This window comes from Ictidomys tridecemlineatus, chromosome 1, assembly GCF_052094955.1.
Source record: "Ictidomys tridecemlineatus isolate mIctTri1 chromosome 1, mIctTri1.hap1, whole genome shotgun sequence".
NCBI classification, from domain to species: domain Eukaryota; kingdom Metazoa; phylum Chordata; class Mammalia; order Rodentia; family Sciuridae; genus Ictidomys; species Ictidomys tridecemlineatus.
The window spans coordinates 34,841,667-34,859,610 of record NC_135477.1 but is presented as its reverse complement, the minus strand read 5'-3'; the positions used below and the strand labels follow the sequence as shown (position 1 = coordinate 34,859,610).

At 40.2% G+C, this 17,944-nt stretch overlaps 1 protein-coding gene across 1 annotated transcript; it reads right to left on the bottom strand.

The window, feature by feature from the left end:
* Window positions 1-1,722: 1,722 nt before the first annotated feature.
* Ankrd1 (ankyrin repeat domain 1) lies at window positions 1,723-9,818 on the bottom strand. The gene is made up of 9 exons (XM_005333739.4): window positions 9,399-9,818; window positions 8,574-8,753; window positions 7,537-7,674; window positions 7,287-7,394; window positions 6,178-6,276; window positions 4,998-5,096; window positions 4,701-4,799; window positions 4,469-4,567; window positions 1,723-2,621 (listed from the first exon to the last, which is right to left on the bottom strand). Exons 1-9 carry the CDS (start codon window positions 9,423-9,425, stop codon window positions 2,511-2,513), a joined length of 960 nt encoding a protein of 319 aa, XP_005333796.1. The 5' UTR covers window positions 9,426-9,818; the 3' UTR covers window positions 1,723-2,510.
* Window positions 9,819-17,944: the final 8,126 nt, after the last annotated feature.

The following is a 17,944-nucleotide window of genomic DNA, read 5'->3' as shown; positions in this document are numbered from 1 at the left end:
CACTTCCATTACAGATAAACAAGAGTTGGTCTTAGTTTAATGGGGTTTACTCCATGTTGTCTCTCATGCCCTCTACCTCTTTATTAGTGCAAATATTTCTCTGTGGCAACAGAGATCTTCAACTTTCATTAAATTTTCTCCTTTTTCCCTTCCTGCTCTTTTGGGGAGAGGGGCTTGAAGAAGACACTGTAAAAATTGTATTTTATAGTAATACATCCACATTATGCTATGAGAACTATCAGTAGAATCAAGAGAAATGCCATCTGTGTTATAAGTGATTTACTTGGAAAAAAAAAAATTGAAGAACAAATTAAGTTTCTCACAAGCTAGCCAAGACCCTGTGGGGAAGGCACAGAGGTGGCAAAAGAGAATTAGGAGGAAGCAAACAGAGAGCATGAAACTGCCACGAACACTCAAAAGCCTGTGGGAGATGAATTCCGTGCATTGGTTAGAGAGTAGATAGAAAATTCACAAAAAAAAATTTTAAACCAACCCCACAACTCTGTGTGTCCATGACTGAATAACGGGAAGACTTTCTGGTTATAGACTGTGCCTATACACTCTTCCAAAATGGTAGAGGCTTACTAAGAGGTTAATTATACGTGATCCTGCCTGGAATAAGCTCTGGGGGATACAATGCTTGTGTTTCACATTAGCCTTCATATATTTCTTCAAGTGCCAGACCTTCCCATACTCTTGCCCTTTCCTATGCTCTTCTGCTGCCTGGAACACTATGCTTGAATTACTCCAGTTTATCTTTCATAGTCACCCTAAAGGTCCCCATCTCAAAGAATTCTTTATAGAATCCCCCTCCCATCCCCACCAAATTGTATACCTGCACATCTTAGATACTCATAGCACTCCATTTTTTCCCTTCATTGTACTTGCCATAAATTGATACTATATATTATTTCTAATTATTATTATTTGGTGGGAGTGCTGGAGATTGAACCCAAAAGCAATTTATCACTTAGCTAGAGCCCCAGTCCCCTTATTTTATTATTGTTATTTTATTTTGAGACAAAGTCTCGATAAGTTGCTAGGGGCTCACTGAACGCAGTTGCTGAGGCTAGCCTTGAACTTGTGGTCTTCCTGTCTCAGACTCCCACTGAGTGGCTAGGATTATAGGCATGAGCTACTGCACCCAGCTAATTATGTTTTTAATATTCATTTGCCCCAGAAAGACAGGAGACACTTTTTATCCACAGAGACCTTAGCACCTAACCTTAGACTTGGCAGCAATTTAGCTTCCATTGGAGGTCAAAATGTCAGTCAAAGGCCTTTGACCTTGCCAGCCCTATCCACAGCAGTGATGGTTAAAGCTCTGATGAGTTATGGGATTTAGGAGCACTCGTTGAACTTGCAGTACTTTTTCATCTCACCAGAGGTCTCTTTCTCCACACAGTTGGAGCAGAAAGAACTGCTTCCTTCTGTTTACAGTTCTCAGCCTTGATGCCCAGTGTGGTTGTGGCACTCCGTGGCCACATCATATGGGATCCTGTCAGAAATACAGAATCCCAAGCCCCACCTGAGACAAATTGAATCCCAATCTGCATTTTAACAAGATCCTCATGGTTATCTGTACACACATTGAATACCGAGAGTGCTATCGTACAGGAAATATCCAATATGGGAAACAATGAAAAAAATATCCACCCTCCTAAGTGGCCTTTTTTCACAAGGGACATTCCTACCATAATTACAGAAGAACTTAGAAGAAGGTTTAGAGTGAGTTTGTTTTTATTATGAATATAAAATATACCTACAACATAATAAATATTTACACATTTACAGTCTGCATTTCCTTTCATGTTTTGAGATCAAACTCAGTTCTTCATGGCCCCATCAGCCGATCCTTCTACTGCCCTTCGCTTACACTCATGACGTTCTTTTGCTTTGGTACACTGTGTGACTTGGTTAAAACTGCAACAACAATCAGGCCCGGGGTGAAATGGCTGGCTTTACTGTCTTTTGTACTGAATTGCTTTCATGCTCTTGTTTCCTTTCCTGTTACTACATGCCTTCCATTGCTTCACCCAAACATCAGCATTAAAACTCCAGAAGAAAAGAGGCCTGCAATAATCACCCTTGTCCTTTAAAAAATACCTTAAACTATCAGCATGAGTGAGGACATATAATAAGCTGGCACTTAGAACATTGTACCTTTGCATGGTTTAAGAACCATCTATGGAAAGGCTCTGACAGTGTTATGAACAAATTAAGTTTTGCCCAACAAATGATGCTCATGAAAGTCAGAATAACCGTGCCATTGAAGTTAATAAATAAATAAGCATTTAAGTCAATAAATAAATAAAAACAGTGAGTTACACTAATATTAATTTAAATAGGTATAATATCCCTGGGGTTTCTTGAAACTTCCTTAGGTATGTCTTCCTAACAAGTTGACAAACAAGCTGGATCTTACGGCTAATTACTCTTCTTTTGGGCTACGCCTTCAAAATTAAAAAAAAAAAAAAGTGAACAGCTACTGATGAAGAGTCTCGGTTCTCTTAAAATGTAGCTATACGAGAGCTTTTGTAGGAGTTTTCCTTGAGGCTGTCAAATATTGCTTTGGTTCCATTCTGCCAGTGTAGCACCAAATCCATTGGGGTCTTCCCAGCCTAGTCAAAAGAGAGAAGGAAAGTTGACTTGCATGTGAACAGTTCCCATCCTCTGTGGGTATGCTAATAAAGTACATGTTATCAAGGTGTTTTATGGTTTCTACTATAAGTGATTTGCATTTTATATTCAAACAAGCCTTCGCTGTTTCTCATAGGAATGCTTTGGGTATTTTATATTAGCTTTTTTATTTTATTTTGTTCCTGTGGGACATTGGTAATATCCCAGGTCCTTAGACATTAAGTGACAAGAGCAACCCAAGTCATTTTGAAGTTTGAAAAAACAAAAGTGCCTGTATACATCTCCAATATTCTGTGGAATTAATAGCTCCAGGAAGTGGTACTATCCTTCTTGGTCTTATTGCTTTGAAAAATAGTCTGGTTTTGGTTTTTGGTTGTCTATTTTGTTTCATTTGTTTTGTTGGATTGTAGAGTACCCCTGGCGACCTCCTCAGATCTTTTTATTTTTGAGAAAGGATCTCGAGACATTGCCAGATCCTCCTGCCTCAGCTTCCCCAGTCACTGGGATTACAGGTGTGCATCACTACACCCAGCAGAAAATAATTCTTAATTGATATGAACTCTTGACAAATGAGCCACTGCAGCACCTCTGCTTAGCGCTCAGGTGCTGCTCTGTGCACCTTGGGTTAGCACTCAGGTGACTACTGTTGAAAGCAGATTTTCCACAGCTTCTCAGGATTTACACTAGGTCTTCCCAGGGAACTTACTCTTCTTGTAGTTGATGTCAATGACGAGTGTGAAGCAATAATTTTTGATCAAATTTTGTTCTCCCTTATACACACGTCTCAAGATATTTACAAATATTAAAACCATGTCACCTTTCAATGCTTGTCTTTAGCTATGAAAAGTCCTAAAACTTAATTCCAAAGTATGCTTTAAGCCAGAGATTGAAAACTAGAAGCTTTGAGATGCAAATCAGTCCAGAGATCTATTATGTTTTGCCCAGATTAGATTTGACTTTTTTTTTTTTAAGTTAGACTTAATTGGCAACAGTTGGACATCAAGCAATTTCCTAACTGGATTTGTGCAAAAATCAGAAGAGGTAGCAACATGGCACCTGTGATCCAGACAGTAACCTACTGGGCCATGTGCACAGATCCCAGGAGCCACTCATTTAAGTCATTTACATGATCTACCTGACCCTTGGGGAGTCTGATCATCTTGTCCCCCCAAAACTGTATGTTCTGCAGCTTTTTGGCAATTTCCTTTAATCTACTTTTTCTCTTTTAAAAATTATTAAGATAAAACCAATTTTAGTATCTAGCATGAGGGAACCCTAGTGGTTCATTTTCCATCCCAAATAGGCTCCATTTATCATCAATCTTTGTCCTTGTCACCAAGCCAGATATTTTCTTCTTTTTTAAAATGATAAAATATTCCTTTCAACCTCACAATACCACAAATAAGGAGAGGAAATTATTTGCATTTAGAAAATGACTCTTTTCCTTTATTGTAAAGTAATTCTCCAAAATCTTCAAAATTATTTCTCCAGTAATTTATACTCATTCCTCCTCCTGATATTTTTAAAGCCTACATTAGATGCTGTTTGCCTGGGAATTTATACCATAGAAAAAAAAGTTGCTTACATTCCCTGCTTACTGATGAAGTTAATATGTACTTCTACAAGAATTTTCAAGGCCTTAATATAGGAAATTATTTTGAGATATATACAGATAAGCCAAAATGAAGAATGGATGGGAAGTTATCTGAAAAATATAGGCTTTTCTATTAAAAAAAAAAAAAAAACTACCCGGGAAGAAAGCAGTAATGTTTCATGTGGTTATTTATAAGGAGGCCTGCGAGCTCTACCCCTTGTTTGCAGTACTTACACAGTTCTTGATGTTGAGGTCTGCGCCATACATAATGAGGAGTCTGATCATCTTGTAACGATTCAGTCTCACGGCGTCGTGCAGTGGGGTATCTCCCTCCTAGAAAGGCAGAGCCAATAGGCTAGTGATAGGTCTGAAGCCAGCAGTGGGTCCCGTCCGGGCACCCCTGCTTGCCAGATTCCAAAAAAACAATCCAACAAACTCAGCAGCCCAGCTTTGTCCGGCTACTCACTCTGTCTTTGGCATTGAGGTCCGCCTCACAGGCGATGAGGTGCTCAGCGCACTCATAGTGACCGGTCCTCACCGCCACGTGTAGTGCGGTACTGAGCAGCTGGAAAATGGGAAGACATGGTTGATTGGCTGGAAGTGAAGACAGACCCTGTCCTAGACCCCAAGGCAGGTGCAAGGGGGGACATGGCTAGGGTGCCCACACAGCCCACGTTGCCAGATGACCTCAGTGGAGAGGTGGGGTTGGGAAGACGGCTGGGAGGATGGCAGAAAGAAGGAGGGAGATCTGAAGGGGAAATACCTTATCTCGTGCGCTGATTTTTGCGCCTTTGTTCAGCAGCAATTTTAGGACATCCAAATTCCCCCCACGGCATGCCCAATGGATGGCTGTGGATTCGAGCTGTACCAGAAGGTAAAAGGACACAAAGAGAGAACCTGGTCAGGAGGATTTGTACTGGGTTTCTAAGGCCCAGGGGAATGCAGGTGTGCTAGGGCATCCATGAGGTACTAGGTGGTCCCCAGGTCAATTCTAACTATTATAGATGAAGATTCTTACCAAGTATTGTAATTTAACTGTCTAAATATGTTCCCTGTTTTCTCCAGGAGAGCCTCAGTACCTCAACTGCCTTTTCTTGTGATCCCTACACATTGTTCTTTTAGTAGATTTCCTCCTCTCTGCTCTATTTGGTTTATCTCTGGACTTCCAAATCCCACACTCCTGAATTTTGATGTCACTACATGCAAACTTTATTGCTGTTGTTGTTGCTTCTTTAATTCTTTTTCATCTTGTTTGGTCTTTAGATTCGGTTTTGGCCAAGTCCTTTGAATATTTGATATCCTTTTTCTACTTTACTGTAACATCAAATTGAGCTGCATTTAAATAAATGAAGCCTTTTCCCAGCCCAATCTTCAGTTCATAAAATATACTGTATACTGGTCTTTTGTAGAAATCACAGTGGTTGAATTATTGAGCTCTGAATAGCAGCTACTTTCCTTGGATGCAATTCATTTAGTATGCAGTCTAGCTCCAAATCTCATCGGTGGCAATTGGCATCTCTCACATAAAGTGCACAGCTAAAAATTTCTTATACATTGCTGGCAGCCCAGGGGCCAAGAACAGGCTGCTGTGTATAATGGGAGGGCAGAGGTGTTGAAAGGCAAGTGTCAACTGTATGACTTCTCAGTAATGCTACTGACTTGATAATGACCCAACTCTTTGATGAGGTTATTGAATTCTGTTCAACAGCTTTCACTTCCTCTCTCTTCCCCAGAACACTCCCCCTCCTCAGCATATATGGGAAATACTTTCCACATGACCTAGTCCCATCTTCCAACTCTCTTTTGTATGGAGAAATGAGCTTTTGCCTGGTTCTCTCAGATCAATTTTCAATCCAATCAGCCCAGTTTTTTAGGATAGGTTTTCTTGAGCTTCATATAGTCTACTTATTTTGGTTCATTTCCAAGCAAAGAAATATATTTACCATATCACGGAATTCAATCTGGGCTCCAGCTTCCATTAACTTCTTCACAATTGCCAAATGTCCTTCCAAGCATGCTCTGTGAAGAGCTGTCCGTTTATACTGTCAGAGATTTAAAAAAGAGATAGCGGTGTATATATAAATGTTCACCATCCTTTCAGAGGTATGAAGCTGGGGACTCTGGAGACCTAATTGATAGAAACTTGAGTACTTCTTTACGAACAGAAAAGCCAAAGTTAACAATTTCAGAATTAGAATAATTATCTCACAACTATGATTGGAGCTTCCTGCCACATACATTTCTAAGTGCTCAAAGGCTTACACTGAGGGATGTGGACTTAAAACCTCAAAGCTACCTAAGTACTGACATTTCCCTTTCTTGTATTTTACACTTTTCTTGTTCATGTAGCATTTTGTTATGCGGATCAATTTTCTTCCATTCAAAACTGTTGTTAGCTTGAATATCAAAAAGGATTTAGTTCATTTTCTTGAAAGAATGGGAGACTCATTTTTAATAGGATCCCCCATCTCAGTTCATGGGGTGAAAATAACAAAAGGATTAGTGATTTCTGGTAAATTGGCTTCATGTGAGTGAACTTTGGACATTTTTTTCACTGTAGTAGACTAGGTTTACAGATTAAGGAAACTGAGGCTTAAAGAATGCATTTGAGCTTGCTCAAAATCAAATAGCCAAGTAGGCGTAGAGCTGGAACTTGAACTCCAGTTTACAGATTGCCTGTCTAGTATTGATGTGTTTGGCTCCGATCAAAGATGATGTTAACAATATATTTCTCCAAAAGTAACTTTTAGACCCTGCCTTGTTAAGTCTTTCCCAAGGATCTGAGAAATTAAAGACAAACTCAAAATCAGCCAGAATTATATGAATACAAAAACCAATCCATTGCACTAATCCAGAATTTTTTTTTGCCGGGGGGGGGGGGGGGGGGCAGGGGCAACTGCACTCTCTTGTTATGCTTCTGGCAGATGTGATAACAGCTGGGGAAACTGTTGCAGGTCGAAAGACTTTGGCACCAAAGTCTCAAGGCTTCAGTAAAGCATTAGAAACACAAAATTAATGATCTGGATTTTGCAGTGCTTAGAATAAAACTTACCTCATCACAGACATCTGGATTGTTCTTGTCTGACAAGAATTTTTCTACTACTGGCAGTTTATTCTCCAGAGCAGCCTTCAGAAACCTAGGCACATCCACAGGTTCTGTCTAAAGCCAAAAAAAAAAAAAAAAAAAAATAGCGTGAGAATCACTGTGAACTGTCCTACATTCAGTCAAACCCTCCACCAGTATTTTCCCCCCTCTACCACCAACACTGGATATTAATACTTCAGAACCAAACAGTCCTTACAATGACTTCAGGTTCCGGTTCCTTCACAACTGGAACTTTAGTTTTCCTGTATTTTTTCCTTTTTTTCAGTTGAATGATTATTTCAAGGTCTTCTAAATTTTCAAGCTTTGATCTTTGTTCTAGTTTTTTCTTTTTGAGCTAAAAAAAGAAATCCAGGTGTCAAAAAACGTGGTGAATTCCACTTGGCATGCCTTCTGCTGTTGTCTAAACAAAATCTGCAAAGTCTGACACAAGAATGTGAACAGTTTGAGCAAGAAGATTTAAAAAATAAATAAATAATTCTTTGACTTTGGTTTAGTAATTTCTTATTCAGGTATTTGGGGTTCTGATTTTTAGCTAATTGCCTTCATGCTTTCTTCCTTTGCTTGAAGATCAGCCCTTGACTAACTGGAGACACGATCTAGTCTCTGAGTGATGATTTCCTAATTAATGCCTTAAATAAGCCTCAGATTTCTGTAGAATTTTATCATGCTCAAAAATTAAAGGTTTTTTTTTTCAGTCCAAAAGAATCTAATAATAAATATTAAGTTCTGAAATAATAGTGCCATTCTCTTTCAGGTGGCCCGCTAGTCGGGGACTATAGCAAACTGATGCACATTTTATCTGTGTTAGTAAGTAGTCAAACTTCGCTTAGCAACAGAGATTATGTCAATACAGATAACAGATACAGTCTAACTGATCCATGGTCCACAAACCACATTATTGAGAAAAAGAGGTCTCCTTTACTTGAGATTAAGTAAACAAAATATGGCATTGGAAATTCATATGACATGATTATCTCTTTAAGCCTGTTTCTCAATCAAACATGCTCATAGCACATTAAATCATTGATTCAGAATCCAGCAGTCAATGGTCTTTTCTAAGAATTATTTCCCCAAACCTATTCCATATATTTTGCCTCTTTTAGGATTAAAATTTGGTCCAGAAAACATCTCTGGAGTGGTTTTATTTTCTTTCTTCTTCCTTTCTTCCATGGTGCCTCCAGCCCTCACCCAGCACCAACCCCCCCAATAATAGATTCCATAAAAGGTTCTCACCTCTGCCTCTCGCTGTTTCTCACTTATCCACTGTTGCTCCCCGACGTTCACATGGTGGGCTGGAAGTGTCTTTAGATCTTCTTGCTTTTCCAAAGTGACAGCAGCTTCATATTCTCCATCTCTGAAATCCTCTGGAAGGAATACCCCTGCCTCCCCATTGTTATTCTTCTTTCCTGTGACCTGCAAAGGAAGAAGACTGCAGGGTCAGAAGGAGCAGTGCCCTTACTGGGGTCATTCTCCACAGAGGATGCTGCAGGAGGTTCTTGGTCCTTCCTCCCTGGTGACAGGCACTTCCATGTGGTGTACTCTCAGATGGCTAAAGATAACCCAGGATTAACTTCAGGTGCATGTCCTACTCTCTCAGTTAAAGTAAGGCTCAGTGTAGGTTGAAATATTTAAATCTACTTTGAGTTCACATAATCAGATTTCTTCTAGGAGATTCACAACCTCTTCTCTGCTTATTTAAAATTCCCTAGTTTTAGGTAATTTTGATAACTCTCAGCATTGACTTGGAAAATTTCCAGCCATAGATTCTTGCAAAAAAATCTCCCCTAAGGCATTTTGATAACTACCTGTGATTCCACACTATAGTAATAAAACCAAAGGAGAACATAATAAATAGGAAATATGCAGAGGATTCATTACTGGCAGCTCCATTTTATTCCAATTTCACTCCTTCATCACATAAACCAACCCCTTTTTTCCAAACATGACATTCTCAGAGTTCCCTTGCATTATGTCTGAAAGAAAAAGGCATCTCAACTTTCAAATTAAAAACCAAGATGAGCCAGTTTTCCTTGTGTAAAAATAATGTGTCTTACATACCAGTTCCTCTACTTTCAGTACCATCATGTTGGTGGCAGGGGTCTGCGTGTCTCTCTCCTGTGGAATGAGCCCCTGGAGTTGGCCCTGCTGAGCCTCTCCACACCCGTCAGCTTAAATAGCTTGGGCAGGGTGAGATAATCTTCCAACCTGGGAACACAAGTAACACCCACCACCCCCACTAGTGGCCAACTCAGAGGCAGGTGAATTTTCATTCCAGACTCAATGTCTGGGAAGCCCGAGAGGGAGGGGATGACAAGCGCACTCTGCTGAATATGTGAATCAGGAAGAAATGTGAGAGGGCCATTCCTTTGGCAATGACCACACTGCTCAGCAATGTGAGTCATCCTATTTATCGAGAAGCCAGGGGACAGCTGTCTGTTGATATTGCACCACATCACTGCTCTTTTTCCTTCTTTGTCAGTTTTCATATGACTAACCTATCAAGAAAATGTGAATGCTCTGCATATCACACTTCCAGTAATATCTTTCTGATAACCAGAATTATCAACACTTCACTTTGGGGAAGTGTTGCCTCGGGGCATCCTATTTCTGTGGGTAAACAGCCTGAGAGGAAAGGATCCGGGTCCTGATGGCACTTGTCTCTATCTGGAATTCTCTGGAGTGATGTCTGGGGCTAAAATGGCTCCATGACATGCCACCTTACTTACCATTATTATAAGAAATTAAAAGCATTCAGTAATGCACTTTTATTTTGTAGTGTCACTGGCCATAATTAGCACATGACACGTACACTGTGTTCTAAAACAGCATACTAACTGGAGCATTTTTCCTTCAAAATGGATTGAAGTGGTCCAGAGATAGATTATATGAGATCAGTTATTAGCAACAACATGACCTTGATTTGGTTATTGAGATAAAGTCTTCAAATGCTGTGGGAAAGAAACCATCCATGGGAATTTGTTAGAGAGAGAGAGAGAAAGAGAGAGAGAGAGAGAGAGAGAGAGAGAGAGAGAGAGAGAGAGAGAGAGAGAGAGAAAAGAGAAAATAAAGATTTGGGCCAGGCGTGGTGGTGCACACTTATAACCCAGGCAATTTGAAGAGTCAAGGCAGGAGGATTGCAAGTTTGAGGCCAGCCTCAAAGGTAGTGAGGCTCTGTCTCAAAAATAAAATAAAATAAAAATAAAAGAGACTGAGGATGTAGCTCTGTAGTAAAGCAACCCTGGGTTCAACCTCCAGTACCAGAAAAAAAAAAAAAATATATATATATATATATATATATATATATGTTTGGGGCTGGGTATGTGCCTCAGTGGTAGAGTGCTTTCCTAACATTTGTTGCAATCCTAGGGTTTCAACCCCAGCACTGCCCACCCCCTCGAAAAAAGAATATGTCCCCAAACAAACAAAACAAAGCAAAAATTCAGACTCCCCTGACCCTACTACAGGGACTCTGGGGCCAATTTACAGATATTTCTAGGGATCTGTCTTTTTCAAAGCATCAGATGATTCTGGTGTAAGATGTGAGACACATGGCTAGAGGGGTGATGAGCTTTGCTTTGAAGAGGGATAAAAAAAAAGATCTCTGTTTATGGTTTCTCATTTCTGAGGTATTAAATTATGAAAATTATTTAGGTTACTATCTTCAAAGCCATTTAAAATCTTACTTTTTTTTTGTAAAAGAAAGAAGAGTGAGTAAGAGAAGGGAACTATTGGAGGATTGGAGGAGGGCAGGGCTGATTGGGATGTTAAGTAGACATCACCGTCTCCTCAAACTCACCACTCAAACCAATATGGCTGCCACTCTCATCTTCCCGCATTGAAATGACCTGCCCGTGGGTGACATTTCTGGAACTTTCAGAATGAGACACTGACCTTCAAAACCAAAACACTGACAAAGAGGGACCCTACCAATAACTCCTGTCTCATGTGTTCTGGTCTATGAATATTCTACCTGTAAGGGGTAGGGGTAACTGAAAGAACTCTCCCACCCTTTTCTTTGAGGTGGGCACAGCTAACATTATTTTTCTTTGGTCTTTTGAAGTGAGAAATAGCAAAGCAAGCTTTTCCTACATTCCATTCTTACACCTTTCTTTCCTAGGCCTAACCCAAACTCAGAGAGGTAAAAGAGATCCCTTTAAGGAAGGGCAGCAGGTTGTTCAGTGGCGTTGGATATGGAATTTCAGAGCTGTTTGTGCCTCAGAGTTTGAGCAAGACCAGCACTCTTTGCAAAGAGGATACTGAGGCACAGCAATGTGAGGTAACTTGCAGATTTCCTGAAGCCATTTCTACCCAGACCCACTCAGGAACCACACAAAACTGATTAAAAGGCTCTTTGGTGCTCAAATCATCTCAAAGAATACAAAATGGGTCAGAAGGGCTACCAAACCCTTTTCTCCATTTCATCATTTAATTATCCCCTCAAACCTGACTGATTGTAAACAAAAGGCTCCAGGAAGACTTGAAGAAAACTTTGCAGAGCAGAGCAGTTGAAGAGGGGGTGGCAGCATGGGCAGAAACAGAGAGAAAGGAGCCAGCTTGGGTATATTTAGGGCTAGCAAAATCACAGCCAGGCAAACCTTTTCCACACCAATCCAGTTTGTCCTTATAAAGCATGAGGGAATATGCTTTTTGAAAAGAGATTCTACATGCCTTTAGCTCCTTAGCAACATGTAAGGCAAAATTGTATTTTGAATCATTCGTCAAAATTGAGAACAAAACTTCTCAACTGGAGGAAAGCATCTCCCACTCTCTGTTGGCACCGTGGGATTGAACCCAGGGGTGCTCAACTATTGAGCTACATCTCCAGCCTCTTTTTAATTTTTCTTATTTTGAGACAGGGTCTCACTAAGTTGCCCAGTCCGGTCTCAAATTAGTGATCTTTCTGCCTCAGCTTCCCAAGTTTGCCACCACACCTGGCTCCTATTTGCCTTCATCTAGCTTCGAACTGGGCAAACCCTTTCCTTACCAAAATGAATTAAAACAACAAAGTTTCTAGCTGGAACTCCAATCATTTAGCAATGGCAATACCAACCACCTATGACCAGAATGAGCAAGAGAATGACCTCTGAACCTTGCTGATATCAATGCAGGAGACTTTTCTTCCTCTTCTCAGATTTTATGCATTTTGATGGGTGAAGTGAAAAATGAACAGAATTACAACCCTGGCTATAGCTGTTTATAGGAGAAAGTTTAAAAGGCAGAAAAATGGGGCCCAAAGCATCCAAACACCACCCAGGTTCCTGTGCCATTGCTCAACTCCATGAGTAATTTTGTATGTGTAAAATATGAAATATAACACATTGTATATCTACTCAGACTTTTTGTTTTTCTTATTATATTTTAACTATACATGCAAGATACACATTGCTATTATTAAAATAACATTGCTCAGTCAAGATCTTCTTGGGTGTTGATTTGATACTTGATTTTTTTTTTCAACTCAATAACAAGTCTTTGAGATTCTCTTCTATCAATCTAAACTGATCTATCTCATTATTTTAAAAGCCTAGATGATTTTTCATGGATAGACATGGTATTTTTTTATTTGACCACTCTCCTCTTTATGAACATGTAGACTGTTTTTCACAATGGTCACTTTTATTTGCTACTACCAAAGGCATTTTACAGCACATAAAATTTTATTGTTATTAACACCCCTCATCCTTAGAATACCCATCTCAACACTAAAACGAAGAGCCCCAAGGACAGCAGCCAGATTCCGACTTGGAAGACATCTTGTTCCACTGTTGTACTTAGAATTGCTCATTCTGCCATCAGCAGTCTCAGCTGATGCTCACCTTCCTTGGCACAGAGAAGTGGCTGACTTAGCCTGCCCAGGAATCCAAGCATCCTTACAGCCAAGAATGGCTCGGTTACACATTCGAAAATGCCAAAGGGAGGTCACAAAAGGGAAGCAAACAAGGTTTAAGGTTGTTTCCCTTCACCTGCCAACCAGGAATGGAATCACCTGCATTTGAAAAGCTTTAAAGTATTAGGGACATTTGAACAAAATGGTGGCCTCTACCTTCCTCTCAAAGAAGAATCAAAATTGAAATATTGAAATGTTTGAACCCAGGACTCTGGACCGAAGTGCACACAAGCTGCCCTGAGCCAACTGGGCTGTTCACATTGGAAAGTTTCTTTTTGCAGCATCAGAGGGCTCCTGACACTAGAGGTAAGTAAAGGTCTCGCTCCTAGATCTGCCAGCAGATGCCTTATTAAAGTAAATGGGTCTCAGTACAAATTCTCAACACAAACATAGGTATAAACTCATGTCAACCAACAGGCACAGACAGACATATGGACTCTTGTGGAAAGGCAAGGAAGCCCAGTCCTCTGTCCATTAAATAATGTCCAGCATAAAAGGTTTACTAGAAGCAGATGAGACTACATGTTAGCAACTGATTTCAGCTAACTTTCGTACGTAGCCTAACAGAAGATCTGACAAACCCCTAGCACTCACTCACTACATGTCTAAGACTCTATAGCCATCAAAAAATGCCTCACACATATTAGAGCTAGATAAGACTTACCTGAGACCCAACAGGATTCTATTGTTCTTTCCTAGCCAAACCACTATCTTGATTTCTCCCTTAAATGAGAAATAATTTGCATTATTTCTAATGGTACTTAACTAATAATCCTCTAGTACTAATCAGAGGTAAAGATAAAATTCTTATGGGTTAGTTACGTCCTCTGGAGTGGGAGCAACTCATTAGCATCTTTCAAACAAAAATGAACATCAACAAGTGAGCTTTCAGTCAGGGCTTGAGATGTAAACTGACATTTGGTAAGATAGTGGTTCAAAGGCTGGGTGCATCTCACAGTTAGCTATAAAGCATTTAAAAATATGCTCATGCCCTGGTCTGGTCTCACTCCAGGTAAATGAAATCCAAATCTTTACACTAGAAACCCAAGTATGGGTATTAAGAAAAAAATTTCCAGCTGGTTCTAATTTCCACCCATCATTGAGAATACCATTCCAGGATATAAATTTAAGTGAATACGTATGTAAATACCATATACACATGTATATTTCTGAAGTGGTGGTTGACAGTCAAGCCATCACTATTCTGTTCTTAGAACTTTGATTGGTAAAGACTCCACCTTTACTAAGACTATGGGAAACAAATACACACAATAAAATGCATTTGTTCAGGGGATGTAGTTCAGTGAAAGTGCATTTGCCTAGCATGCTCTAGGGCCTAGGTTAGATCCTCAGCATCACAAAAAACCAACTAATCCAAAACACACACACACACACACACACACAAATAAATCGTGCATTCAATATTTATTTGGTCCTACTGTGTGTCAGACACTTTTCTAGGGCTAAAACAATCACCCTGTCCTCACAGAGCTTACACAGAGTTACTGAAGTGTTTAAGGGGAACTGCAGACCAGGTAACATGCTTCTGCCCCAAGCCAAGGAAGGTGAGAGAAGGCAGCAGCTGTGTGTCTCTCGGGAACCTGGCTTTTGATCTTGGCTTTGTCCTGTGTCATTTGAGCAAGCCCTTTCAGCTCTCACAATTTCCAATCTCAAAATTTAACAAGAGAGCTTTGAATGGAATGATTTCTAGGTCCTTAAAGTTTTATCAAGGCCTCAAAAATCAATGGATCAAAAGGTAGAAATAAACATTCAGAACTACAGCATCACGTGCAGACAAGAAAGTTGATTCTCCAGAGCCTCTAAAATAGGAAATGGCCCATAAAGCTTTTACTAAGCCCCCAACTATTTTCAGTTTGATAAACATAAAAATACCCCTTCTCCTGTTAACATGAATAGAAAGTTCAAGATCGACTTGGGGCCACATCAAATCAAAGCAATGACAACTTTGATAAGGTTTTCAGAACTTCCCAAGTTTGCTAACCAACCCCAGTATCAGAGATTTTTCGATAAGGCCTTTTTCTTTGTCCTCCCCACTCTGAGAATCTCTGCCAAAGCTCTTGCTTGCCTTTGTGGTAAGTGGTCAGAAGAGGCTGTGTGACTTTCTATTAAAATTCTTATTTGCCCAAACAATAGGTTATTGTTTAGGCCCTCTCCACTAATTCCCACAGAGGCAGCGCCTCTGACAATCAACATTCTGGGGCTGAGATGAGGACTGGCTGGACTGTCTACAGCAATCTCAGGAAGAATGGTGTGTGGGGGAGAATCCGTTAAAATGTGAATGCATAATGATTCTCCCTCAACTTTCTGAAAAGCCAAATTTATTTCATGAGATGAAATTTCACTGAATGGACAGTGGATGATGGAGAGTTGGCATTGAAGCAGTTTTTGTAAAAAGAAGTCTGATCGTCATAGCAACGCTCTGAAAAGATTTTGATGCAACTTTGGAATTACTTCACACTCAATTACATAGGACATCCACTTGGGATGAGAGATAAGTGCTTCTGTGACTGCAAACATAGAAAGAAAATCTATTTAACATTTTTAGCCATTTATTAGAGCGGGGAGAATTATTTTTTAAATGCAATTTCTGACTTCAAGAAGGAGTATTGGAAAAAATTTTTCTTGATACACTTTGGGGTTTCCTAGTAAAAGAGAAAATGCTGCAAGACATTTTAACTCTGAATTATTTGGCCGTCAGAGAAATTTAGGGCCTGTAAAAAACACTGAGCAGGCTTTGAGTCCAGTCCCTTGTCATCAGGAAAAGCCAGGCTCAGGCAGGTAGGACTTTACTATACATCCTGATACCTAGAATCTCACTGCAACACAGGTTTCTTTTGGCTTACCTAAACCTTAACAGCTTAGCCTGTTTGTCCCATTCCAAGAAGCATCACCAACAAAAAACATTTATTGAGTACCTTTTAGAATGACTTTGGCCAGTCAAAGGGGACAAAGTTTAAAAAGATGTTCCTGCCATAGAAATCTGCCTACCTCCGTTGGTTCGTAAGTAGGTTTTTTGTTTTGTTTTGTTTTGTTTTGTTTTGTTTTGTTTTGCCATAGTGAGGTGCTCTATCACTGAGCTATATCCCCTGACACTTTTTATTTTTTATTTTGAAGCAGGGTCTCACTATGCTGCCCACGCTAGCCTCAAACTTGGGATCCTCCTGCCTCAGTCTCCTGAGTGTCTGGGATTATAGGCATGTACCCACCATGCACAGCTCATAAGTAGGCATTGCCAAGTTTTCCCAAAGGTAAAAAGGATTTTAACATTGTCTAGTCCAGTCCCCTAATTATAAACATTGCAGCAAGTGGCACCTGAAGAGGTTATGTACGTATATATTATTTATTCATTCAACATGTGTTTAGCCCGTTCCTGTCAGACAACCTGACATTATGCATTTCCTGAAGTGCAGCAATAAGAAAAACACACCATCACTTATGTAAAATCCTTGCCAAAAATGTTTAACCTGAATCCATTTATGATGCAACATTCAGACAAATCCGGACTGTAGGCGATCTGACAAGACCACTAGCTTGAGTTCTTCCAAAAGGTTAGTGACTGGAAACACAAAACCAAAAAGAAACAAAGGATTATTCTAGATTAAAAGAAACTAGAGAGCAGGAACCTTGGTTGGATCCTATAATGTAAAACACAAAAGCCATAAAATACATTTTGGGGACAATTGTCTCCAGTCACAGATGGTGTTTTAGACAGTATTATTGACTTAATGATAGTTTTCTTCTGTCTGATGATGGTTTTGTGGTTGTGTAAAGGAATGTTCTTACTCTGAGGAGATGTGTTCTGAAATCTGAAGTATTTAGGAGTGGGGTAGTGTGCTTTCAAATGGTTCAGCAGAAAAGGTTTGTGTGTGGAGAGAGAGAATGTAACTGTCAAATACTAACAATTGGTGAATCCAGATGAAGAGCAAACCGGTGTTTATTGTTCTCTTTAACTTACTGTACATTTCAAATCTCAAAAATACATAAAACATTTTAGTAAAATAAGGACCCTAGAACAAAAGTTCCATGATGGAAGAGACGTTTCTCTTACTGATGCATACCAAGCACTTAGAAGTATCCTGGCACATAATAGGCATTCAATCAATGTGTGTTTAATAAAAATCTTATTAAAAAGAAGGAGGAGGAGGAGGTGGAGGAGGGGGAAGAAGAGGAGGAGGAGGAGAGGAGGAGGAGGAGGAGGAGGAGGAGGAGGAAGTCCCAGCAGGGGTCAGAGAAAGAGGACAGAAGCCAGAAGCAGGCCAACCTGCCAGCACAGAGCCCTGATAGCATTTCTGAGAGGCTCCCTGGAGCCCCAGGAAAGCCACAGAACAAGGCTCCTGTGGGCTTTGCTTTTTCAGCTACATTCAATTTTGGTGCTGCTAGCCAGGCAGAAGGTTGAGGAAGGAGGACACACTCCGCCAAAATGGCTTGACCTGCTTTCTTACCACCCACCATGATGGAACTAGAAATGGCATGTTTCAGATGATAGTATAAGAACATGGGCATCCATCACACACACTGGTTCAACTGCCCTCCATGAATTCAGGGGAAAGCTGGAATGTCCGTTAGCTCTTAGGGACCCCGAGATCCAGCAGCCCCCACTCTACAACAGGATACAGATGGCGAAGTGGAGTCTAACAAAAAGACAAGAGCGAACTCTTCATTTTCTCTCTTTTGGAGCCACCAAAATGACATCTTG

What these genes read in the sequence shown, in the direction of transcription:
- Ankrd1 (XM_005333739.4), bottom strand. Translation starts at nt 9,425, where the DNA reads ATGATGGTACTGAAAGTAGAGGAACTG. An exon ending in AGATTGAATTCCGTGATATG is followed by an intron (nt 5,097 to 6,177) that starts GTAAATATATTT and finishes CTTCTGGTACAG; the next exon opens with CTCGAATCCACAGCCATCCA. An exon ending in ACCTCAACATCAAGAACTGT is followed by an intron (nt 2,622 to 4,468) that starts GTAAGTACTGCA and finishes TCTTTTGACTAG; the next exon opens with GCTGGGAAGACCCCAATGGA.